Source organism: Corvus cornix, chromosome 3 (assembly GCF_000738735.6).
Source record: "Corvus cornix cornix isolate S_Up_H32 chromosome 3, ASM73873v5, whole genome shotgun sequence".
In the NCBI taxonomy this organism is placed as follows: domain Eukaryota; kingdom Metazoa; phylum Chordata; class Aves; order Passeriformes; family Corvidae; genus Corvus; species Corvus cornix.
The window spans coordinates 1,402,833-1,427,529 of record NC_047056.1 but is presented as its reverse complement, the minus strand read 5'-3'; the positions used below and the strand labels follow the sequence as shown (position 1 = coordinate 1,427,529).

At 58.5% G+C, this 24,697-nt stretch overlaps 2 protein-coding genes across 3 annotated transcripts; both read left to right on the top strand.

The window, feature by feature from the left end:
• Positions 1–310: 310 nt before the first annotated feature.
• MERTK (MER proto-oncogene, tyrosine kinase) lies at positions 311–17,002 on the top strand. Its single transcript, XM_039569555.1, is given in 20 exon segments — positions 311–569; positions 3,976–4,297; positions 4,410–4,510; positions 4,625–4,798; positions 5,949–6,035; positions 6,608–6,723; positions 8,941–9,124; positions 9,345–9,496; positions 11,664–11,817; positions 12,093–12,246; positions 13,330–13,415; positions 13,508–13,603; positions 13,790–13,870; positions 14,005–14,097; positions 14,185–14,303; positions 14,512–14,621; positions 14,789–14,948; positions 15,237–15,373; positions 16,466–16,611; positions 16,614–17,002. Coding segments are annotated over 20 exon segments (2,868 nt in total). The 5' UTR covers positions 311–499; the 3' UTR covers positions 16,940–17,002.
• A 1,186-nt stretch (positions 17,003–18,188) lies between these two features.
• FBLN7 (fibulin 7) lies at positions 18,189–23,603 on the top strand. Of its 2 annotated transcripts, XM_039569927.1 has the most exons (8): positions 18,189–18,203; positions 19,407–19,566; positions 19,666–19,836; positions 20,220–20,345; positions 20,428–20,565; positions 20,981–21,118; positions 22,251–22,389; positions 22,483–23,603. In XM_039569927.1, the coding sequence occupies exons 2-8, from the start codon at positions 19,449–19,451 to the stop codon at positions 22,853–22,855; spliced, it is 1,203 nt and encodes a 400-aa protein (XP_039425861.1). In that variant the 5' UTR covers positions 18,189–18,203; positions 19,407–19,448; the 3' UTR covers positions 22,856–23,603. The 2 variants fall into 2 exon arrangements, with proteins under 2 accessions (XP_039425861.1, XP_039425860.1); XM_039569926.1 differs by lacking the exon at positions 18,189–18,203 and having other exon boundaries at positions 19,277–19,566.
• Positions 23,604–24,697: the final 1,094 nt, after the last annotated feature.

Below are 24,697 nucleotides of genomic sequence, written 5' to 3'. Positions count from 1 at the left end.
CAGGACAAGAGGAAGCTGCCTCAAGCTGTGGCAGGAGAGGTTTAGGTTGGACATTGGGAAAATCCCTTCACAGAAAGGACTGTCCAGCCCTGGCACAGCTGCCCAGCGGCAGTGGTGGATCCCCACCCCGGCGGGGTCTAAAAGCCGCGTGGCACCTGCAGACAGGGCTCAGCGGTGGCCGCGCAGCGCTGGGGCAGCGCCGGTGCTGCCCTGTCCCTCCCCCGCCGCGGGAGGCGGACCGGGGCCGGGCCGGGCCGGGGCGGGGCGGGGCGGGGCGGGGCGCTGGCGGCCCCCGGGGGCGGCGGAGCGCCGGAAGCGGTGCCCGTCCCGCTGCGGGGCCGCTGCCAGTCCTGCGCCCGCTGCCCGTGGCGGAGAGGTGCCGGTGCTGGTGGCGGAGCGGTGCCGCTGCTAGCCGTGTTCCCGGTGCCGGAGCGGTGCCAGTCCCGGTCCCGGTGCCGGAGCGTGGCGGTGGCGCTGGCGGTGCCGTCGCTGGCGGGCGATGGTCGGCGGGCGCTGGGCGCTGCTCTGGGCGCTGCTGGCGGCCCTGCGCCCGCCCCGCGGAGCGGCCGGTGAGTCCGCGGGGCCGCGGAGGGAGCCGGGGGCGGCCCTGGCACCGGGGAGCCGGGGAGCGGGGCTTGTCCGGGGCGCGGGGAGCGGGGCTTGTCCGGGGCGCGGGGAGCGCTTCCCCCGCGGGCGCTGCTCCGGGCCGGGGCTGCGGCCGTGGGCGCCCCGCGCTGAGCGCCCGGCGGGGCCCGGGGGAAAGCTGCGCGGGGAGCTCCCGACGGGTTTCTGTCCGCATCGCAACCCGGAGGGGGTCTGGCTGTCCTGCGACACAGGGTCTGGCTGTTCGGGACACATGATTTTGGCTGTGCTGGGAGATAGGGTTTGGCTGTGCTGGGACACACAGTTTGGGTGTCCTGGGACACAGGGTCTGGCTGTTCCGGGGCATGATTTGAATGTCTTGGGACACGCAGTTTGGCTATAGCAGGACACAGCTCTGCCTCTGCAGCGTGGTCCTGTCCCAGCACTTCGCTGCCTGATGTGCCTCTGCTTGCCGGGGACACCACCACAAACTGTGGCAGATCGGTCCGGGATTTATCCCATTAGCCATGAGCCAGCTGCGTAGTGATGCTGGGAAAAATCCTCGAGAATCACCACGGTTTGTGGCGCTTTGCAGGTGGCTTTTCAACTTTATGTGCAGAAAGAAATCAGGAGATAAAGTAATTTTTGGACTTTCAAAAATCCTGTCATTAGGGCTGCCCGACCTTTGGGGCACCTGGGGGACTCGGAGTCAGCGTGCAGATGGAATTTAGCAGGGAAGGCAGGAATGTGTTTGCTTTGGGCAGGGAGGAGTTAAAGTCCTGACTGTCACAGCAGGAGCCTGCAGTGAGAGGAACTCTCTGTGGATGTAACCAGGAATCCTGGGCTGGTTTGTACAAAAGGTGTTTGAATGAGGAAAATCTCTTTGGATTCAGGTGTGGCCCTGGGGGAAATTAATTTATTACAATCATAAAACCATTTGGCTTGGAAAAGATCATCGAGTCCAATGTTAACCTGACACTTCTGGGTCCACCACAGTTCCCAGGGGATGGGGAGGTTGGAAACCCCACAGGCAGGGCCTCCTTATTCCTCCTGCTCAAAAAGTGCCTGAGCAGAAGCTGTTGGCAGCAGGTGAATTACTCCCAGCAGTGGGAATTCCAGGGCTAGGGATGCAGGCAGCATTTTGGCAGACCTGGATGCATCATGACTGCAGTAAAGACCTTGTTGTTTCAGTCGTGGGGTGTGCAGATCCCTGCTTGTTGTTCCTCATCCCCAATGAAGTATCCTGCCCGATTTTCCTGCTGAAATTTCTCTCTCCATGGAGAAAGGCACGCAGGACCTGTGCAGAAAGATCTGCCTCTGTTTGCCCTGGAGTTTTGCTGCAATTCCAGGTGTTCCAGGAGAGCAGCAGTGCCCTTGCAAGTGGTTTGATTTCCACGCCAGCTTTTCCCTGAGGCCTGGCTGTGGTTAGGACGGGAGCTGCTCCGGCACCCACGCAGGCACACCGGGCTTGCAGCTCCCTGGCTTTAGCCTGGGATTTTAGAGCCAGCCTAACTGCTCTGGACTCAAGTAAGAGCTGTCCTGCCACACAGGATGAGTCCCTTCCAAAGTGCCGTGAGGATATCCCCATCCCAAACTTCAGGGGTACCCAAAGGCAGTGCTGGAGATGAGGAATTCCTGCACTCACATGAGTCAGAGAGGAAAATATTTCATTCCTGGGCCAGCAAACACCTCGTCCCACTTAATTAGTGTGAAAACAAGGCTGAGATCCTCCTTGCTCTTTGCCTTTAAGCTTGAGGCAGCCCAGGGAAGCAGAAACCATCCCGGGACACGGCACAAATCCACGTCCTCCCTGGCCAGGGGTCCGTGCCGGGGGAGCTGCTCCAGCATTTCAAATGGAGCATGAAAACAGCAGCGGGAGCTTGGATTGTGCCAGGCAGGGAGTGGCTCCAGCCTGAGTGACCTCTGGGAAGAGCAGGGCAGGGAAGGGAATTTGGGGTCGCAGCTTGTTTGCATGTGGCAGATCCTCAGGGAGCTGCTGGAGAGCCGGCTGCACATCCATGGCTGTCCCTGCAGTGTTGCAGCAGTCACATGGGCTCTGTTTGTGCTGGGATGGGAGGCTTAGGGAAGCAGGTTGGAAAAGCTGCGGCTCTTTTTGTTTTTTTCTGAAAGGGAAACCCATTGTGCTGCGGGAGAGGCAGGGAGAGCCTCCCCCTTCCCTCTGCACTGAGAAACCCTGCTGGCTTTCTGTCCTCAAGCAGCATTTCTTGAGGGTTAAAAACAGGGAGAGATTTAGCAAAGGGATCTATCCAGCCTCAAAATCGAGCTGTGTTTCTTGGCTCTGGGAAAAACACACCAGGCTCGTGCCCCAATACTCACAACAGGGATGACGTAGCTTTAAAAACTTGTTGTTTGATGTTTGAGGGCTAAAACCTGCCCAAAAACCAAACTCAGCTGAGCTCAGGTTCAATCAAAACTGTGCTTTCTTTATCTTCTGAACTGTGAGTGGTTGTTTAGCTTTGCTTTCTTGGAAAAGGGAATTAATTTAGTTGAAATTCCTGTCCGGCACAATGCTGAAAGGGAGGTTTACCACTTAGCTCGGGGTTGCTGATGGCTGGGAAAGCCTCAGGAAGCTCAGAAACGGTCCAGGAAAACCCACCTCCGCGTGGTGGATCCCATAGATCTGATCTCCTCAGAAATCCACGTTTTTTGGGAAGGGAGTTGCTTTGTATGGAGCTGTTCTCTGGGCTGGGTGGGAAGTGCTGGGAGGGAGGGGGAAAATGCCATTTGGTCATTTGGAGGTGGGGCTATGAAGTCCTCAAAAAGAGCTTTCCCTTGGGAAAAAATGTGGGAGAAGACCCTGGGAGAGCAGCACTTAACAGCAGCTGGCTCCTATACACTATCTAAAGGCATTTCTTCATCCATCTGCAGCTCTTTTCCCGGGGAAGGCAGTGGAGTGGAGGCACTTAGCAAAAGTTGACTCAGAGCATGTCCCGCTCTCCCTGTCCTGGGAAGGGACAGGCTCCTGGCAGAGCCTAAAATCAGCGAAATTCCAGCCGGGAGCTCTTCCTCTGCCCCAGCTGAAAATGCTTCAGATGAGGCCCCGCAAGGGGTTTGCTGGAGTAAAGTCCCAAATTCCTGCTGCCCAGGGATCCTTTTATATTCCAGTCCCGGGGGTGTAATGCAGCAGGAATAGCTCCTGCCTCTCCCCTGCCCAAAGAAACATGGCTGAGTGTTTTCTTTAGCTTGGGCTGCTCCTGTTTGTTTTAAAAAGGACTTTTTTGGAGGTGCTGCTTGTCCAGAATCCTGGGATGCCATTTTGGGGAATGGAAATGAGCCGCCTTTAATTATTCTCGGAAGCAGTGGGGTTGTTTTGCTGCGAGGTCTCCAAAACTTGCTGGTGGTGGTGGTGAAAACGCCAGGTGTTCCTTGCAGAGGGTGCTGAGGGAGAAGGAAGCGTGAGGCTGTACCTGTGGGCACATTCCCGGCGTTCCCAGCGGAGCACCAGGGAGGAGCCCGCAGGCAGCTCCGTGGGACAGCTCAGATTCAGCCCCACGGTGAGACACGTGGTCATCAACGAGCACAAGGACGCCACCTTCAACTGCTCCATCAAAGTGCCTCAGGAGCTGCTCCGGCCCGATGCCCCGGGAATTTCCCTCTGGAAGGACGGGAGGGAGCTGCACGTGCTGAATCGCATCTCCAGCAGCCACTTTGAGATCCCCGATGAGGAGGAGGTGGCCATGACCTCCACCTTCAGGTGAGTGCCGCTGGCCTTCCGGAGCAGGTGGGAATGAGGGATGCCCTGAGGGCTGGTTCCTGGAAAAATGGGAAGCCACAAGCCCTGAGGTGGTGTCCGTTCTGTCCGGCAGCATCCTCGGCGCCCAGCGCTCGGATAACGGCTCCTACGTCTGCAAACTCAACGTCTCTGGCGTGGAGGTGGTGTCCGACCCCATCCTGGTGCGGCTGGAAGGTGAGCTGGAGCAGCTGTGGAGTTGTGTCCCGGCTGAGTGACTGGGAGCTGGGAGCCAGAAATGGGGAATCCTTTGCTTCCCTGTGAACCTCTTGCTTCCCTGTGTCCGTGCAGGTCTCCCGCACTTCATCCATCAGCCCAAGCAGCTGAACGTCACCAGGAACAGCCCCTTCAACCTGACGTGCCAGGCTGTGGGGCCTCCGGAGCCTGTGGAGATCTACTGGTTCCGGAACAATACCCAGCTCAACCAGAAACCCCACATCTCCCCGTCAGTCCTGACCGTGCCAGGTGAGCCAGGAGCGTCCCTGCCACGGAGTCTCTTTGCACGGGACACACTGCTGGGAATGTGCCTTGTGCCATCCCCCTGCTTGGAGGGGCTGTTCCCGTGCCATGCACAGCCCTGGGGCCACTCTGGGGCAGGAAGCCCCATCCGACCCCCTCTGGCTGCTGCCAGAAATCCCTTTCTTGGAAGAGGCAGGATACTCAAGTGACTCTTTTCCTGAGCAAGCAGCAGATTTTTCTGCCAGCCTCTGGCTGTGCCAGCAGGAGTCCGGCTGCTCTCCTGGGCTGCTGGAATGGTGGTCCCCACTTTGTGCCTCTGGAAGAGATTGGGATGCCCCTGTGCTGTGTGTCTGTGACAGCTGGTGGCACCCAGGGAGAACAATCCTTGGTGTCCCATAAACCCCACTTTGGTTTTGCTGCACTTTGAGGCAGAAGATGGGGGATTTCTTGCTTTGCTGGTGAGGAGGAGGCTGGTGGTTAATTAAGAGCTGGGCTATAATTGCCCGGTCTTGGCATCCAGCGGCGGGTGGCCTTTAAAAGGCAGTGAAAGCCGGAAGAAGTGACTCATTCCTCTTGGATATCCTCGCATCCGCCTGGCACCCGCGAGGCTGGGTCATTGGAGCAGAGCTGCTCCTGGCCCAGGAGCCCTGGCAGCCCGAGGCACTGCTGCCATGAGCCTACACTCCCCACGTCCACCTTGGCATGGGACAGGAATCCCGAGCCCGGGGTCGCCTCAGGCGGGCCGGGACAATCCGCCCCGGGGTATTTCCAGTGGTCCTTCTCTGCCATCAGCTGGGGGGTTTGAGCAATCCTTGACCAGCGCTCCATCATCTGACCAGGCCGTGGTGGGGGCCCTTCTGCTTTCTGCCTTCCCCCTTTTGGAGGGAAAGTAACCCCTTCCTCAGGAGCTTGTGCAAGGGCTCCGTAGGGACATCCCGTCCCTGCCGGGTCTGGCAGCCACGGCACGCGCGTGCTCCCGGCGTGGGAGTGGGGCAGCTGCTGCCTGGGTCACCCCCGGGCACTGGCAGCAAAAGTGCCACAGAGGGAAGTGAAAAAAAGGCTAAGAAAGGAAACCCTGAGGGTTTGCAGGTGGGGAGCTGGTGGGGTTGGGATGGTTTTGGGATATGCAGGGAACAGGGCTGTGTTTTCCCGGCAGGACTCAGCGAGCCGGCGCTGTTCAGCTGCGAGGCCCACAACAGCAAAGGCCTGACTGCATCCAGCCCGGGCCAGGTCAACATCAAAGGTCAGCTCCCGTTCCCTGTTAAACCTCTGTGTCCAAGTCTCCACACTTCCCAGCACTCTTCCTTCACGAGCTGAGGGAGATCCCGGTTTCAATCCTATAGTTAAAATCCAGTGGGGTCTGGTTGTAGTGTGGTCATCCCAGTTCGGTCATCCCAGCATCGGGGTGGGGGAGGGAGCACCAGAAATGAAATTTGAAAGCAAAACTGTCAGCTTCAAAGTGGGATTCGGGAAGGGCTGCATCGCTCCTTTCCTTCCTTCACAACCAGGGTGGTGCTCCATAGGAATTTTCCATAGGAAACAGTGGAAATTGCAGACATTCCTGATGGGAGTCGCTCCAGCAACGCGAGGAAGGTGTTCCCCAAAATAAGTCGTGGCCTCTAAGCTGCCCAGAGCAGTCACAAATATAGAAATGGCCAAAATAGTTCTGAAAGTGACATTTTTGTGCTTCCCTATCCGGTGGTCCGGCGCATCCGCAGAATTCGGATGTGGGGTCACACACTGAGCCCTGGGAGCTCCAGGGAAAAGCCACCATGCCATGTTTGTGTTTAGGCTGCCCTTGGCTTCTCCCTGCAGGAATTCCATCGGCTCCCCTCAGCGTGCAGGTCCTCAACAGGACAGCCCACGGAATCGGGATATCCTGGGTGCCGGGCTTCGATGCCTTCTCTGCCTTGAACAGCTGCAGCGTCCAGGTAGGCATCCGGAATTCCTGTATCCCTGCAACTCCCCCACACGGATGCTCCGAGGCAGGTGGAAGTTGCTGGTGTTTGCATGAGCTGCACAGATTTCATGGAATCCTGGTTTGGGTTGGAAGGCCCTTAAAATCATCCGGTTCCAACTCCCTTCCAACACCTTCCGCTATCCCTTGGACAGGGATGTCCAGACCAGGGATGGGGCAGCCACAGCTTCTCTGGGCAACCTGTGCCACGGCCTCACAGGGAAGAATTCCTTCCCAATATCCCACCTAACCTTGCCCTCTGGCAGTGGGAAGCCATTCCTGCTTGTCCTGTCACTCCATGCCCTTGTCCCAAGTCCCTCTCCAGCTCTCTTGGAGCCCCTTTCCACTGGGCAACGCACTCAGGTTACGCTGCCTTTTCATGGAGAGATTCCCAGAAATGCTCCAAGTGGCTCCTCGGGAGACTCTGCAAGTCTGGAGGTGCTGCAGCCACACGCTTGTCCTGGTTAAACCCTTCCCAACCAAGCAGCATTCCCAAAGCCGGGATCTGGAGGGGCAGGTTCCCCTCAGCTCCCCATTCCTGGACAACTCAGGGAATGCCACCTCTGTGGGTGGAGCCCGCAGGCATTTTCCACCTGCTGCACGTGGCCGGCTTTCCCAGTCCAAGCCCATCTTGCTGTCTGATGGATACAGTTTTTATCCTGGAAAATCTCCACTCCAGCTGGGATAGCACGTGGAGAGAGGCAACCTTTGAAGCCAGGTAAAAGTGAAAGGAATTCCAGGGAAGAAAGGTACCAGGGCTAATATTAGCACCATGTCCTGCTGCTGCCTTCCAGCTGGAGCTTGGGAGGCAGGGTGGAGAGCCAAGGAATTTCCTATGACTTAACATTCCTGGTCTGTCTGTAGGAAGTGGCCTTTGGAAAACAGGAGAGGGATTCTGGCAAAAACACAGCTGTGACTCAGCCCTTTTGCTTCTGTCCCCTTGGATAATCCCCGGCGCCCCCTCCCCCACCCCCGAGCCAGTGACTCATTCCCGAGGGCTGCAGCTGGCCCACCTGCCAATTCCAACTGGTGCACTTCGCAAACATCCTGATTTCCGCCAAAATCCATGGATTCGATGGATTTTATTCTGAGAAGACAAGTTGAGGATTGGGCTAGATGCTCAGGATGTCTGGTCCCGGAGGTGTCGTGTGTGTTCCTCTGGTCACTGCTCGCCTCTCTCAGAGCACCTGGGGACAGCTTGGGGATGGAGGTGGCATTCCCTGACTTTTCCAGAACACAGGCAACCCCTCAGCTCCTTCCCATTGTTTCTAAGGAATGGGGAGCTGAGGGGAACCTGCCCCTCCAAATCCCGACTTCGGGATCGCTGCTTGGTTGGGAAGCGTGTGACTGGGACAAGCGTGTGGCTGCAGCAACCCCAGGCTTGCAGAGTCTCCCAAAGAGCTACTTGGAATATTTCTGGGAATCTCTCCATGAAAACCTGAGGCTGAAGGCTGTTCTCTTATATTTTGGCTGGGAAACAGATGCTGAGACCATCCTGGGATACCATGGGGGGTTCTTTTGATTGAGCACAAGGACAGGTCTCCTGCCATCCCAAAATCATGGATGGAGGCTTTGCAGAGGAGTGCACGACCTTGTGCACATGGGTTGGGAGGTCCTTGTCCTTGCTCTTCCCTCTTTCCCCCTCTGTCCCAGTCCAGGTAGTGCTTCCCACAAAATGAGATGTTTCCTGGAAAGCTGCAGTGGCTCTGTGGGCAGCTCCAGGGGGGCTCCACATTCAGCAATTTGTCTTTCTGTGAAAAGCAGGACTTGGTTTTGGGATGTTGAATCCATCCATGCTACTAAATGTGACAAGGATTGGGATTAGGCCCGTGACCTCCCACTGAGATAAATCCTATTTTCCAACGGTGCATTGCACAGAAAAAGGGCTTTATTTTGTTTATCTGGGATGTGCTGCCTGGTTATTTTATTTGGCGCTCCTTTTGCTCCATGCCACAAGAGACAGCAGATCATCCCTACCTCCTTCCCAACATCCCTGGAATGTTCCCAACTCCACACGTGCTGGAGCCCTCTCCCTGTGCCCTGTGAATATCCTGCCATGAGCTTTTCCTGCAGGAACTGTTGCCTGCGGAGTTGGGATGGGAGGCAGGGCTCCGGATCCTGTTTTCCAACGTCTCTCCCTGCAGGTTGTTGCTGACTAATCCCTGTTTGTGAACTGATTTTCCAATTCAAGGTCAAGGAAGTTGTTCCAAGAGGCAACGTCTCCCTTCAGCCCTTCCAGACCTCGGTGCCTCCCCACGTGTTTCACATCCAGCAGCTGGAGCCCATGGAAGAGTACAACATCCGCGTTTCCTGCGGGAATGAGGTGGGCTGGTCGGCGTTCAGCCCCTGGATAACGGCCAGCACCACCGAGGGAGGTAGGAAACGGGGAGTGAGGACTGGGAAGGGTTTCCCTGCCTCAATGCCTCGGGATGAGATGCTGCTCCGGAGTCCTGGTTGCTCCCAGGGTGGGGAAGGAAAGTTCCCCGTTTTCCGTGGGCTTTCTGCTTGAGCTCCAGCTCGTTTTCCATCAGATTCCCACATTTCTGCACCCATTCTCCTGGATCCCCTCACCTCCTTTCCCGATGATTCCCGCAGCTCCGACCACGCCGCCGCTGAACGTGACGGTGTCCTTCAATGAGTCCAGCTCCTCGCTGGAGATCCGCTGGGTGAAGCCATCCCTGGAGAGGATCCACGGGGAGCTCCAGGGCTACCACATCTGGTACAGGTGGCACAACTCTGAGGGCATGGTGAGTCACCAGGGAATGGGGAAGAACGGCTAAATCCTGGAAAAAATCCCGGCAGGGATGTCCAGATGGATTATGGTGCTTCCATGGATTCTTTTGGAGCTCATTTCTTTGCTGTCTCAGGCTTTCATGTGCGCTTCAAACCACTCCTGGCCTTGCATTCCCTGGATTTTGAGCTGTTCCTTACTCAGCTGGGATTTATCCCATGCACAGCATTTCAGAGCTCGAGGAACTCCTTGGCCCAAAGGCCTCTCCGTGACTGCATGAAATCACCTGGCACACCCTGCCTGCCTTTTCTAGGATTTGCGAAGCAGCTGCAGGAATTTGCAGCTAGGGCAAGGTTGGCCCGGGCTCTGGGCTAAAGATCCCATCCAGAGCCCGTGGATAACAGCAGGGATGGATCCAGCTGTGGTTTGGGTTCCGCCGTGCCAGGCTGGCGGAGTGACCCCAGCTGGAAACAGTGACTCATCCCGCTTTTTTTGTAGGATGCTGCACTTTCTGTTCTCCTTTTGCTCCTCCGTATAGATCCAGCCTGAATGAAGCCAGGGAAACAAAATCATGGTCTTGTGACTCGGAAAAAAAGTGCTGACAGGAGCTGTCTCTCTGCAGCAAAAGGCTGAATCCAGGCCTTGCCCTTTAAGCCCTGGGAGATTTGTTGTTGCTGTTTTCGTTGTTGTTGTTTTCTGTCCATTTTTCCAGCTTATGGAGTGAAATTTTTTCCAGTTCTCAGTTTTTCCATGAGTCTGAGGCATGAGGCTGGAGTTCTGACTACTCGAAAAGCTCCTTCTAAGGTTGGACTCAGGGATCTCAGAGGTCTTTTCCAGCCTAAGTGATTCTGTGAGGATGATTCCGTGAAGTAAAGGTCCCTGAGTTGTGGCCCTGCACAGGCTAAATCTGGAGTGCCCCAAAATAACCAGCAGTTTTTGCAGGATAAAGTCAGGAAGAAGCTGGATTTCGGTGTCACAGGGCCACCTGCAGGCCTCTCCACAACCAGAAAATTCCCCAAAATTGGTTTATTTTCCTCTTTAACCAGCAGTCCTTGTTGGAGCCACGGCTTCCGGCATTGGGACAGGGAGAAATTCCTCAACTACCACAAAACTCCTAAAATCCCATGGATTTGGCAGGTCTGCCCTGCTTTGTGCTCACGGCCTGGGCCTGTCCTCAGATGACACAGCAGAGCCCTCTGGGATAGGGAAGGATCCCAGTTTTAGGCTGGTGGTAGGGAAAGGATCCCATGTGGATACAAGGAGGAGGAAGGCAGGAATGTGGGAGCAGAGGTGACAAGAGGTCCCTGCTCCTGTCACTGCCCGTAGGTGCAGACACATTCCCAGGGTGTTTCACATCCCTTTCCGTAGCTTTTTTGGGACAGGGAGCAGAACCTGGTTCCCTCTGAGAAGCTGATTCCCTTTCCTTGTCCACCGATCCCCCTCAGCTCCATTCCCTCTCCTCGCCCTCCGATCCCCTGCAGCTCCTGCTCTTCTGTGGGACGTTCAGGAAGGAGCCAGGCTCTGCTGGGCACAGCAGCCTGCCAGATGTTCTGGCTGCAGCTGCCAGCTGTTTTGCAGCTGGAAATCGGCAGGGAGCAGCAGCATCCAGGAAAGGATGGAATTTGCAGGGAAAGACTGCGGTGTTTTTACCAAGCCACGCTGCCTCTTGCCATGGCACCAGCCAGGGAAGCACGTAAAAAGCTGGGATATAATTAGCTGGGCACAAAAGCCGCAGGCAGAAAATACCTGCCCTAGGATCTACTTCTGGAGTGCTTGGAGGATCCCACCAGGAGCACACGGATCCCTGGGTGCTGGGGCTCACAGGGCTCCCGTGGCTGAAGTGGCCGCAGCGGAGGCCGAGGGTCACAACCCGTGTGACCAGAGCCTTTCCCTTCCTTGCCAGATCCTTCCCTGCCTCTTTCTGGCCCTGGCTGCTGCTGCTGCAAAGCAGAGAGGGCCAGAAAGGCTGGGACTGAACGGGAAGCGCGGCTCAGCTCCGTTCCCGATCCCATCCGGCCCTCGCACACAGGGCCATTCTTCTCCCTAAATAGCCGGGTGCCGCACTTCCTCCGGGCTGCGAGAGCAAAGCGGCTCCAGGGGTTGCCAAGGGGACGGTTCTCAGTAAGTCCCCAGCTCTCCCTGCCTTCCCCAGCCCAGGATTTTCTTCCCCTTCCTCTCTCCAGCAGAACGTCTCTGCCGAGGCCTGGCGGAACGGCAGCGTGGCCGTGCTGCCCGTGGTGGCCACCAACGCCTCCTGCTCCGTCCGCGTGGCCGCCGTCACCAAGGGGGGCGTGGGACCCTTCAGCCTTCCCGTGGAGATCTTCATCCCTGCCAGCGGTAAGGAGGAGCAGGGCGGGATGCTGGGAGAAGCGCAGGGTGTGATTTCCATGAGGCCCTTGGGCATCGCTCCATCCTCCTTGGGATGCTTTCCCTGTCAGCCAGGGATCGGGGAGCTGGTCCTGGTTTGGGAGCAGGAAAGCCTCGCTCCTCATTCCCTCTTTTCCCGTGTAACCCTTTGGGCTGCGCTGAAAACCCCTGGGAATTCCTGCCCCAAGCCCCGGGTGCTGCAGGCTGACTCTTTCACCGGCTCCATTAACAGGATATTTTCTTAGGATTAATAACCTCAGCCCCCTCTTCGACTCCAGCCTCCGGGAATGCCGACTCCTTTGTCATAGCCCTGGGATTTATCTGTGGGACAATTGCCGTCGGATTCATCCTCTGCTTGACCGTGGTCATCCAGAAACGATGCGTGGAGACAAAATACGGGTAAGGGGATGGAAAACGGGGCAACTCCCAGGGGTGGGTGGCCAGCAGCCCCTGCTGGATTTGGGGACAAGGATTCTGTCCCCAGGACTGACGTTGTTACCACAAGTGATGTTTGTTATGCCCGTGGTGAGGGACTAAGTGGATTTTTGTTTCCCCTCCCTCTCTTAGCTCAGCAGTTCACCTTTTGCTCACTATTCCTATTTTTAAAGGGAAGTGAACTTGTGCAACTTTGTGGGGGAGGTGTTTCAGCACGGAAATGAGAGAGCAGAGATGTCACTGGTCACCAGAGGGTGACCTGGACCCAAGGGAATGGCTGGAGCTGTGGCAGGGGAGGGTTAGGCTGGATTTTGGGAAGAGATTCTTCCCCCAAAGGGAAGTGCCCAGGCTCCCCGGGGAATGGGCACAGCCCTGAGGCTGCCAGAGCTCCAGGAGTGCTTGGCCACCGCTCCCAGGGATGTCCAGGGTGGGATTGTTGAGGTGCAGGGCCAGGAGCTGGGCTGGATGATCCCTGTGGGTTCCTTTCAACTCCATGATTCTATGAGTCCATAATATCCCATGGCCTAGAGAAACCCTCCTGCCTCATCCCACGCCGGGTTCAATGGCCCGGCATTGTTTAAAATCACGGACAAAGGGCTGTTTTCTCCTGCAATAACCCAGCACTCCTCACTCCTCCTTGTGACTTCCCAAGTGGCATTTAACTGCTCGCAGTTTGGAGCAAGGATCCCTTTCCTAACTGGTCGTTGTCACTCTTTCCCTGCTTTCCCAGCTCTGGAGCATCATGGCCCGTTTTTTTTTCCCAAAGCTGGACTCTGCAGGGCTCCAGCAGAATTCCTGCTCCTTGACTAGGAAATGAGTGTCCTATTTCCTCCCCAAAAGCTCCGTGACTCACTCCTTGATGGGTCAGCGCTGTTTGCGGAGCTGCTGTTTCGCTCAGACCTTGCAGGAGGTGGTGCTGATCCAGGAAAGAGGAAATGGAATGTGCATTTCCCCTTTTCCTCCGGATCCCCCAGGCTCCTGCCCCTGCCACGCTGATTCCTCCATCCAGCTGAAGGGGCCCTAGCAAATGTGTTTGTGTCCCCCCAGGAATGCTTTCAGCAGGAACGACTCGGAGCTGGCAGTGAACTACACGGCCAAGAAGTCCTACTGCCGGAGAGCCGTGGAACTGACCCGTAAGGATCCGTTTTTATCCCTCTGGAAGGGGCTGGAGGGGGATACGGCAGCAGATGGGATGTGCCTGAGCTCCTGTTCCCCTCTCCTGCAGTGGGAAGCCTGGGGGTCAGCAGGGAGCTCCAGCAGAAGCTGCAGGATGTGGTCGTGGACAGAAACGCCCTGAGCCTGGGGAAGGTCCTGGGAGAGGGTGAGCAAAACTCATCTCATTCCAGCCTCCTGCCACGGGCAGGGAACCTTCCCTGAGCCCAGCTTGTCCTCCTCCTGTCACTGAGGAGGAACAAGCCTTTGTGGCTCCATCTTGGGGCGTTCCAGATCTTAGGGATGTGGTGATGTCCTGAAAGGATAAAGGGGCTCCTTCTTTCCCGTGGTGCAGGGGAGTTCGGATCCGTGATGGAGGGACGGCTCAGCCAGCCTGAAGGGGCCCCACAGAAGGTGGCTGTGAAGACCATGAAGTGTAAGTTGTCTCCCTGCCCCACAGAACTTGCTGTTTGTCCCACTGGATAGCAGCATTCCCAGTACATCTCTCAGGAACAGCATCCTGGCACCATTTGGGGGTTTTAAAGCTCTTTCTTCCTCTCTGCTTCCCAGTGGATAACTTTTCCCAAAGGGAGATCGAAGAGTTCCTCAGCGAAGCAGCGTGCATGAAGGACTTTGACCATCCCAATGTCATCAAGCTCCTCGGTAGGGGCTGTCCCTTCCCGCCCTGCCATTTGGGTGGGCCCGGATCCCTTTGCCCAGGGCGCTGTGTGAGTTGTCCGTGTTTCCCAGGGGTGTGCATCGAGCTGAGCTCCCTGCAGGTGCCCAAGCCCATGGTGATCCTGCCGTTCATGAAGTACGGAGACCTGCACAGCTTCCTGCTCCGCTCCCGGCTGGAGATGGCCCCACAGGTAGGGAGCACCGGGAGCAGAGGAGCCGGCTGGGATCGGGGTGGGAAAGGAATCCCCCTGCAGCTCCTGCAGGCTCGTGGCTCAATGAATGGCAGGGTCTGAGGGGTGAGAGCTCCGGTGCTGCCGTGGGCTCATCCATTGGGATGGCAGCCCGGCGCAGGGAAGCCTTTCGGATCAACGCTGCGTAACCCCCAGCTTCCCTCCCCAGTTCGTGCCCCTGCAGACCCTGGTGAAGTTCATGGTGGACATCGCCCTGGGCATGGAATACCTGAGCAGCCGCAACTTCCTCCACAGGGATCTGGCAGCTCGGAACTGCATGTGAGTGTTTTCCTCTGCCCATCCCATGGGATGAACACCTTGTGGGTTTACGGCACAGCTCTGCTCCCTTCAATAAAACTTCCCTTGGTTTCGAGACACAGAGCTCAGCCTGGGCCTCGTGGCTCGGGAGGTGGCCCTGGGGCCGCGCTGATGCCCGTTCTTCCCAGGCTGCGGGATGACATGACAGTGTGCGTGGCGGACTTCGGGCTCTCCAAGAAGATCTACAGCGGCGATTACTATCGGCAGGGCCGCATCGCCAAGATGCCGGTCAAGTGGATCGCCCTCGAGTCCCTGGCTGACCGTGTCTACACCACCAAGAGTGACGTGGTAGGTCCCCGTGCCTGGAGGGACAGTCCCCTGGGCTGAGCCACGCCGTGCTCCCGTTGGTGTCATTCCCTGGAAGTGCAGGAGCCTGTTGGAGCCCTTTTGCTGCCGGCACAGTCGGTTCCTTGAGTGGGCCGCTCGCCTCCGCCCTGGTCATTCCTGGTTTTGGGAGCACCACAGCTCTGCCCATTGTCCTTGGGACGCCAGGCAGTGACCTTTCCCCATGAAAAGGTTCTTTCATTCCTCCTGGAAGTGTCCCCTCAGCCCTGGCCTTTCCCTTTGTGCCGGCAGTGGGCATTCGGTGTCACCATGTGGGAGATCGCCACGCGCGGGATGACGCCGTACCCAGGGGTGCAGAACCACGAGATCTACGAGTACCTCTTCCATGGGCAGCGCCTGAAGAAGCCCGAGGATTGCCTGGATGAGCTGTGAGTGGTGGGATCCCAGCTGGGAAAATGGGTTTTCCCAGGAACAAACCCCTTAATGTTTGCACGACATGCCTAAGGAAGGCCAGATCCTAGAGCAGAGCGTGTGTCAGCATCTGCTGAACTCCAGGCAGAAATCCCAGCAAATATCCTGAGGGGAAGCAATGGGTTTGTAGGGCTGGCAAGGTCACCAGGAACAGTCAGTGATGGGACCTTTTAGCATGTTATTTATTTTTTGGATTTGTTTCGGCCGAAAGGTCCTGGCTGGTGATGCTCCTCTTCATCCCCCAAAACTCCCTCTAGGGCCCTTCCTCGCCTCAAATCCATAAATCTGGAAAGGGAAAACGTGGAAAACACAAACCTCTGAATTTCTGAGCAGCTCAGCAAAGGCCTTTCTCCCAAGCTTCCTTCCCGAGTTTTTCTCCAGTGCCATTAGAGCTGAAGATGTTCAACCCCCCATGGCTGAGAGCCTTGAATCCAAACCGGATAAACAGAGCTGTACAACGCTTCCTACAAGGCTCCTCTCTCCACTGCCTGTTCCTGAAGGAAGCAGTGCAGGGACCTCTAAGAATCCAGCCTGCTCCAGGGCAGAGAGGCTGGCAGGGACATGCTGGGAGCTTCCAGGGCTCCCTGACATCCAGCCTGGGAGCAGGCACCTGCCAAGGGAGGGACTGGGCATCCCAGACATGGAGCTGGCATGTTCCCAGGGAACAGATCCCAGGGCTGCACTGGAAGAGACTTGTCACACTTCTAAAGCAGTTTGGGCTGATAAATCCATGTGCTTGGGAAACAGCCTGAGCAGAGGGAGCTGGTTTCGCTTTGATTTAATGGGAATTTCAAGGCTTGCCCAGCTTGGAGGGAAACCGGAATACGTCCCCATACCTTCCATAATCCAGAGAAGTGCAGGCTGCCCGGAGAAGCTGTGGCTGCCCTATCCCTGGAAGCGTTCAAGAACGGCTTGGAGCAGCCTGGGATAGTGGAAGTGCTGCCCCATGGCAGGGGGTGGGACTGGATGAGCTTTGAGGTCCCTTCCGACCCAAGCCATGCTGGCATTCTGGGATCCTCTGTTAACCGCGCTCCTCTCCCGATTCCCAGGTATGAAATAATGTCTGAGTGCTGGAGAGCCGACCCTGCCACCCGCCCCACCTTCTCCCAGCTCAAGGTCCAGCTGGAGAAGCTGCTGGAAAACCTGCCCAGCGCCAAGGCTTGCGGGGACGTCATCTACATCAACACCGGCCTTCCGAGCAGAGCCCAGACTCCACGCAGGATTCGGGCTTCCCGCAAGCGGACTCGGATTTGGATGCCGGGGAGGCGTCGGAGCCCAGCTCCCCCGGCACGGAGGCGGCGCTGGTGGCCGTGGATGTGCACCCCAGCGAGCCGTGGGCCACCAGGTACGTCGGGGAGGAGCAGCTCGGTGGCCCCGTGGAGGAGCCCTACGTGCCACTGCTTCCCTGCCAGGCCTCACAGCCGGGGAGCCGATGGAGCCAGGCCGGCACTTTGCCGGCGTCGGAGCGGCCGCGGGCCGGGAGCCGCGGGGAGGACTCGGAAGTGCCGCCAGGAACGGTGTGAGCGGCACCAGGGCAAGGACACAGAGGGAATATTTTAATAAACACTCGTCTCTTTTATTTATCAGCTCCTGCATGGTGTTCCTGGTGGAGGCTGGCTCTGCCTGGGAGCCCTTTCCTGGGCTGAAGTCCCAGGGGTTTGGAATTAACAGTGGAATTATTTTGCTGTAATTATTCATCTTTTCCAGAAGGAGCAGAGCAGGGTGGGGCGGATGGCGTTGAGGGGCAGCCGGCCTTGCAGGGCCTGGTGTTTTCCCGCTTCTCCATCATGTGTGGAGGTTTTTGGGATGGGCAGCCCCAGGATGATCAAGGCTCCAGCTCTACAGCCTGCTGGGGCATTTCACACCGCAAGAAATCCCCGTGGAAAACAGCAGCGGGAGCCCCAATGGGAACAGCGGGTGCTCCCACATTCCCTTCTCCCTGATGGGTTTCCATCCATCCCATCCCTGTGCCGAGGAGCCGTTGCTCCTGCTGCAGCACCGGGGAAATAGGAGCCTGAGGGGGTCCTGGGAGGGCTGGACCACCCCCCCGTGCCGTGGCCTGGCCCTTCCCTGCTGCCCCTTCTCCGTTTGGGGGGAATTCTGCTGCTTCCGGAGCTGGGGCCGCTGGGCAGCAACTGGAGCCGGACCCAGCACCTCTCTCGCCTCTCCTTGGGGGGAGCTGGGCTGGGAATGGGGGGACCGGGCTGGGGAGGGGGTGCAGGAGCTGGAGAAGGGGGTACCGAGCTGGGGAAGGGGTGCAGGGCGGGGAAAGGGTTTCCCTGCCCGGCGCGGGTGGTCCCGGCCCCGCCGGAGCGGGGGGGCTGTCGAGGGCTCCCGCACGGTGCCCGCTCGTCCTGGCAGCACCAGGAACAGCTTTGCTGGGGGTAAAAGCCACGCACCCGCACCCCGACCGCTGGGCATGGATGCCCGTGGGATGGGTGCCCGCGGGATGGATGCCCGTAGAGCCCGGCCGGTGTCCCGGGGGGGGGATGCCCGCAGAGCCCCGCCGCTGTCCCGGGGGAGGGATGGCCGCAGAGCCCCGCCGCTGTCCCGGGGGATGCGCGGGGCCGGCCCGGCGCCGGGGCGGGGAAGCGCCGCGTCCCCTGCACGGGGCAGCGCGGGGGCGGCGCGGGCGGGGCGGGGAGAGCGCGGGGCAGCCGGTCCCGGAGAGCGGCGGGGCCGCACCGCACCATGGCGGGGCCGCGGGGGGCGCGGGGCCGCCTCCCGCCGCTGCTGCTGCTGCTGCTGCCGCTGCTGCTGCCGCTCCCGGCCGCGCCGGCCGCCCAGGTGAGCGGGACCGGGACCCCGGGAGGGCTTGGGGGGGGCACGGGGCTCCTCGCCGCTTCCCGCTCGCTCCCCGCTGCCCGTGCGCCTCGACAGCCCCGCAGCGCTGCCCGCGCTCCTGCCCCGGCAAACAGGTGGGCAAAGCCCCAAGCCGCGCTTAAACCGCGCTTGAGCCGCGCTTAAAGCGCGCGCGGCTTCTCTCGGGCTCTTTCTGCCCTTCTTACCCCGCACCTGAAGCTGCCCCCGAGCACACCGGAAGCAAAGAATCCCCGCTTGGGGCTTTTGGGGTGGATTTTCCAGCTTTGCCGTGGCTCAGCATCCCGCCGGAGCTTGCGCTGGCTCCCGGAGTTAAACCCAGCCCTAACAAAGAGCTGTTTATTAAAGCCAGCGACGCGCCAGCATCTATTTGCTTTTGCCTGCCTTCCTCTGGGCTCGGGGTATCCCAGAGCTGCCAGCAAAGCCCGGCTCATCCCCCCGCGGCAGCCCGGGACCCCCGAAACTGCTCCCGGGAAGCAGAGGACACCGAGCGCGTCGCTCGGGCTGCTGTGTTTGTCCTCCCTCAACCCTCAGCAGCTCTTTGGAAACGGGAATCATTCCTCAGTGCGGTTATGGAAAGGGGGAAGAAACGCCTTGGACCAGGTGGGGCAGAGCCCACCAGCTCCGCTCGCTTTCCCGGAATTCCATCGCCCCCAGCCCAGTCCCTGTGTGCTCTCTCCTCACTGCGCTCCCCGGATTTCGGAACTCTGGAGCTGGCTTTGCTCTTTTTCCTCGGCTTCAAGTCAATTCCACAGGAATCTCATAATAACGGTGCCCGTCTCCGGCATGAGTCAGTCCCGTGGGAGCGATCGGTTTGCAGGCAGGAGTCCCACCAGCGTTCCTGGCCCCGGCAGAGCTCACAAGACAGCTGTTTTCCTCTTCTTTTGTCATGTGGAAGCGGGACAGGGCTGGAGCTCCAGCAGGATGAAACATGAGTTATAGCATCTCTCCCACAAAGCCATCCCAGCCCTGCCTGCAGCGCAGGCCTAGGTGGAAAAAACTCCTGGATCGGGGGAAGTGGGGGGGGAACACAAAGTCAGGGTGCTCAGGGGGCAGCGGATGCTGCGGAGCTCCCGTGCCATGGGCAGCAGGTTGGCTCCTGGGCGGAGTGGCAGCACAGGGAGGTCCCCAGCGCTGTCCCCATCGCCGCCCCCATCCCTGTTCCCGCAGAGCTGCCTCAGCAGGCAGCAGCTCCTGGCTGCCATCCGGCAGATGCAGCAGCTGCTGAAGGGGCAGGAGACGCGCTTCTCCGAGGGGCTGCGCGCCGTGAGGAGCCGCCTCAGCACCATCCACGCCTCCCTGGCCAAGGCCGCGCCAGAGCCGCCCGCCGGTGAGTCCTTGGGACAATATTCCAGGGAAATAACAGGTCAAGGGTGGCTTGGAAGCATCGGGCCCGCTCCAAACTCATCCCCCTCCCACGGTCTCGCAGCCTCCTGTCCTGCCCTCCAAGCCCCTGCGGATGGGAGGAAGTTTGGCAGCAAATATTTGGTGGATCACGAGGTTCACTTCGCCTGCGATCCAGGCTTCCAGCTCCTGGGCTCCAGCACACGGATGTGCCAGGCCAACGGCAGCTGGACAGGCCAGGAGCCCCACTGTGCAGGTACTGCTCATTCCCTGCCCTGGAATGTCCTTTGGAAAAGTGGATTTATTGAAACACGGGGGGATATTGGGGTGCTCCAAGCGGGGAGGGATCGCAGCTGTCCCCCACAGTTCTAGGGATGCTGCAGCTCCCACGGCTTTGGGATGACCCCGAGTGCCAGCCAGCCAACATCCCAGGGATGCTGCAGCTCCCGTGCGTTGGGATTTCTCAGTCTTAAGGAAAACTGGGAGTTGCAGCTGCAGCAGCTCAGCAGGAGAGATGAGGGGAAACGCTGTCCTGGCTATGACGTGCCGTAGGGTACCAAAGCATCGCGGCGCGCGCAGCATTCCCGAGGCTTGCTTCCCGAAAGGAGGTAACATGGAACGTGGCTGCTTTTCCCGCAGAGATCAGCCACTGCTCGAGCAGCCCCTGCCAGAACGGCGGGACGTGCCTGGAGGGGCTCAGCCACTTCAAATGCCTCTGTCCCCCGCAGTGGACCGGGACCACCTGCCAGTACCAGGCTCAGACCGGTGCGTGACCCTTACTGGGGGATAAATGGGAATACTTCATCCCCAGCTCATCCCAGCTCCCCATCCCGCCGTTTCCCCGCAGCTCCTCCCACGTGGAGCGTGACGGACGACCCGGCGTTCAGCCGGCAGCCCCGCTGTGCCCAGATCGCCCAGACCCAGCAGTGCAGCTGCGATCCCGGCTTCCACATGAGCGGCACGGCTTCCAACGGGATCTGCCAGGGTGAGCCGGGATAGGGAGGGATGCGGGGCTGGCTCGGTGCCTGTTCCCCACACGGAGTCACCGAGTCACATGGGAAGGGACCACAGGGGCTCAGCCCCACCATCCCAGAGCACGCGGCACGGGATTGTGTCCAGCTGGCTCTGGAATACCTCCAGCGAGGGAGACTCAGTCCTCAGGGCCATCGGCCGCTCCTCCGAACTCCCTCAGGGGGCTCCAAAGCCTTCACCCCATGGATGGATGAGCTCAAACTGGGCCCAGTGTCGCCCTCTGCGGGACGCCGCTGGTGACAGCCCTGCCTGGAATCTGCCATCGGCCCGTTCCCAACCCTCCTGACGGCCCGCTCCTCCAGCCCGCGCTCGCTCCTGGGTTTTCCTGGAGGCTGGAGTGAGATGCTGGTGAATCCCTGTCTCCGCAGACCTCAACGAGTGCGAGGTGTACCAGCAGGAAGGGGGACCCCGGCTCTGCGCCCATGCCTGTGTCAACATTCCCGGCTCCTTCCGCTGCTCCTGCCCCGCCGGATACGTCCTGCTGGGCGACGGCAAGAGCTGCGAAGGTGAGGGGGCTGGAATCCACTGGTTCCCAAGTGCTTTGTCATTTTCCCCCCCTTTTTTCTCCATTTCCAAGGGAGAGTTTGCTGTGGAGGGGAGGGGGATGATGGAGCGATGCTTTGCGGGATGGCAGCGGATGGAGGATGTTTGGATTGGCGGGAGCTCTGGCTGGATGCGGAGCTGGATGGGGAAATGAATCCCAGGATTGTGCTGGGGAAGGGAAGGGAAAACTCCAGAGTGCTTCAAAAACATCACTAAAAATTAGAAGAAAATGCTGGAAGCATGGCTGCTCCTCTCCCTTCCCTCTCTTCTCCTTCTCCTTCTCCTTCTCCTTCTCCTTCTCCTTCTCCTTCTCCTTCTCCTTCTCCTTCTCCTTCTTCTCCTTCTCCTTCTTCCCCTTCCTCTTCCCCTTCCCCTTCTTCTTCTCCTCTCCCTTTCCGTCTCCCTCTTCCCTCTCCTTTCCCTCTCTGGATGATGGAGCGACACTTTGGGTCTGCACATCCCTGAAGATGACCCTGCTATGGCTGTGGGGATGTTCCTGGAGCAGAGAATTCCCGGGAAGAACCAGAAGTAATGTTAAACCCCCAGGATTCCAGGATCAGCTCAGAGGGTGGCAGCATCTCCCCCAGTCCCAAAGGAATTGGGGTGCAAGTGGAAGGCAGCAGGTGGGGATGGTGGGAGGCCACAACTGCTGGAAGCCTCCTGAAAAACAGGGAATTTTTTGTGCCCCAAGTGTTGATGGCTGCAGTTCAGGGTGAGAAAAATCCCACTTTCCCCTTTGCTCCCTGATTTTCCTGTGTTCCATGGCATCTCGCTAATGCTCCCAGCAAATCCTCTGCATTCCAGCTTCTGCCAGGTGTCCCACGGGGGTTCAGTAAATAAAAAGGGATGGTGTTTCCAAACAACCGAGCAGAAAGTTTGGAAGAGCAGCTGCCTTCCTGCTGGGAAAGGGCTGCTGTTAACCCATGCTGGCCCAGGGCAGAGCTTGGGGAGAGGAGCTGGAATTCTGGGATGCTCCCATATTTTTTGGATTGCATTTGACCCGTTTTAAGGTGGTTTTGCCTATTTTCTGATGGCAAGCTGAGCTCAGTTGGAGATTTCCAGGCCCTGACTGCACTTCCCTCCCCTGTTTTCCAGATATTGATGAGTGTTCCTTATCCCAGGATAACTGCACGAGCGGGAGCACCTGCATCAACACTGGTGGGGGATTCCAGTGTGTCACGCCCCAGTGTCCCCCGGCCGCCGGCAACGTCTCCTACGTCAAAACCTCCCCCTTGTAAGTGCGGGGCACAAAATCCATGGATCCAACGCCAGTGAGGGGCACGGATGCCGCATTCCCAAAAATCTCCCGTTGCTCTTCCTTTCGCAGCCAGTGCGAGCGCAACCCGTGCCCCATGGAGAGCCGCTCGTGCCACCAGGCTCCCAAAACCATCTCCTTCCACTACCTCCCGCTTCCCTCCAAGCTCCAGACTCCGGCGCCGCTGTTCCGCATGGCCACGGCAGCGGCTCCCGGCCGGCCGGGACCCGACAGCCTCCGCTTCGGCATCGCGGGCGGGAACAACCGCGGGCACTTTGTGGTGCAGCGCTCGGACCGGCACACCGGGGAGCTGATCCTGGTGCAGAGCCTGCAGGGGCCCCGCACCATCCACGTGGACGTGGATATGGCCGAGTACCTGGACCGCGTGTTCCAGGCCAAGCACCTGTCCAAAATCACCATCTTCGTCTCGCCCTACGCGTTCTAGGGGTGCCTCCTGCTCCCTGCTCAGCATCCCGCGGCTCCTGGGGCAATCCCAGGCCGGAGCTGCTCCGCAGCCAGCCCGCCTCCCCTGTCCCCAGGTTCTTCTTCCCGTGTGGATTTACACCTGCCGAGGTAGATTTACACCACCCAGTGAGGTGGAACGGCAGCGGGAAGCCCCGTGCTCACCCCTAGCTCCAGAGGGACGATGTCCTACCACAGCGGATGGAAACCACAGCCCCGATTCCCCTTGAATTCCCGTTTTTCCCTTTTGGAAGCAGTGAAGCCGAGCGTGCAGGAGGAGGGAGGCTCATGGCCTTCCCTGCGCTCCTCCCTTGCTTGCCCGGAGTCCTGCTCCCTAAAAACACACTTCCACTTCCCTTTGGATGCTGAGAATCCCCCAGCAGCCTGTGGGGATTGAGGTCTGGTGCTTTAATTCCTTGGGATTGATCAGGGCTGGAAAACTCCATGAACATCCCCCTGGGTGCCCTCCTTGGCAAGCAGGGCAAAGGAGGAATCCCAGGGCTATCCCTGCTCCTTAAACCTCCCAAAGGGGGATCCTCCATGGATCCTCCTCGCAACGGAGCTTCAGCTGCATGTGGAGGTGGGAATATTCCCTGCTCCATCAGTCAGAGCCTCCATCCCAGCGTAGGAATGCTGGGAAGAGCTGGGATTCAGCTTTTCCCAGGGGGATGCACCCTCCTGCTTGTGCATGTTCTGCTGGATTTAGTACAATTAAAGGATGACGTAAAGGATGTCACCGGAGTGAAGCACCTATGTGGGGATGTGGGGAATGCTCATCTGGAGCAGTGCAAGGGGAATTGGGATCTGGGAGGGGCAGAACCTGTTATCCATGGTTCTATTTTCTGCTTTATGTTGTTTGGGAGGGGGCTCATTCCCACTGGAGCATCCTCATCCCTGAGCATTCTCAGCCTGGAGCATCCTTTCCCCCAGGAATCCTCATCCCTGAGCATCCTTTCCCCTGGGAATCCTCACCCCCTGGCATCCTGCTGAGCTGCACCCACTAAAGCCATTCCCACTCCTTGCCCAAGGGAAAGAGACTTCCCAAGATGGATCTGTCTCCTCTGGGGGATCGAGCCCCTGGATTTTTGGGGGGTATGGGAACTTGGGAAGGGGTTGGATCTCTCTGGCAGAACAAGGAGGGACATTCAGGGCTGCTGTCGGCGGATGGAGGATGTTTGGATTGGCGGCAGCTCCGGCTGGACACGGAGCCGGGCAGGGAAATGTATCCCAGGGCTGTGCTGGGGGAGGGAAGGGAAAACTCCAGAGTGCTTCAAAAATACCCCTAAAAATGAGAAGAAAATGTTTTTCTGGAAGCATGGCTGCTCCTCTCCTTCTTCTCTCCCTCTCCTCCCTCTCCCTTCTCCCGTTCCTTGGCACTTCCCAGCCTGGCTCCTCCAACAGGCCATGACCCAGTTTTGGGATGATAACAAAATCTGGGAGCCGAAAAGCAGGAATCTGGGAGAGGACAAGCTCCTGACAGGGCAGAATAGTTTCCATCTGCTGCTTTCTCCGGATAACACAGCTGGAGACGGGCGCCTGGACCGCGCTCCGGAGGCTTTTCCTTGCGGCACGATCCCAAACTGACAACACTTTCCTAATTCCCGAGGCCAGGGTGAGCTGGTTTCTCCCTTCCAGCCCTGGAAAAGTTTAAGTTCGGCTCTTTGCCTTTCTCAACCTCTGGCTGCCATTCCAGTTGACTAAAGGAGACTTTTTCCCTTCCCAGAGCGGCCGCTCCGGCATCTTTCAGACTTCCCGAGGCTGGAATTTGCAGACAGAGGCTCCTCTGGTCTTGAAACACAATTTTTATTTGGGATAATAATATTTG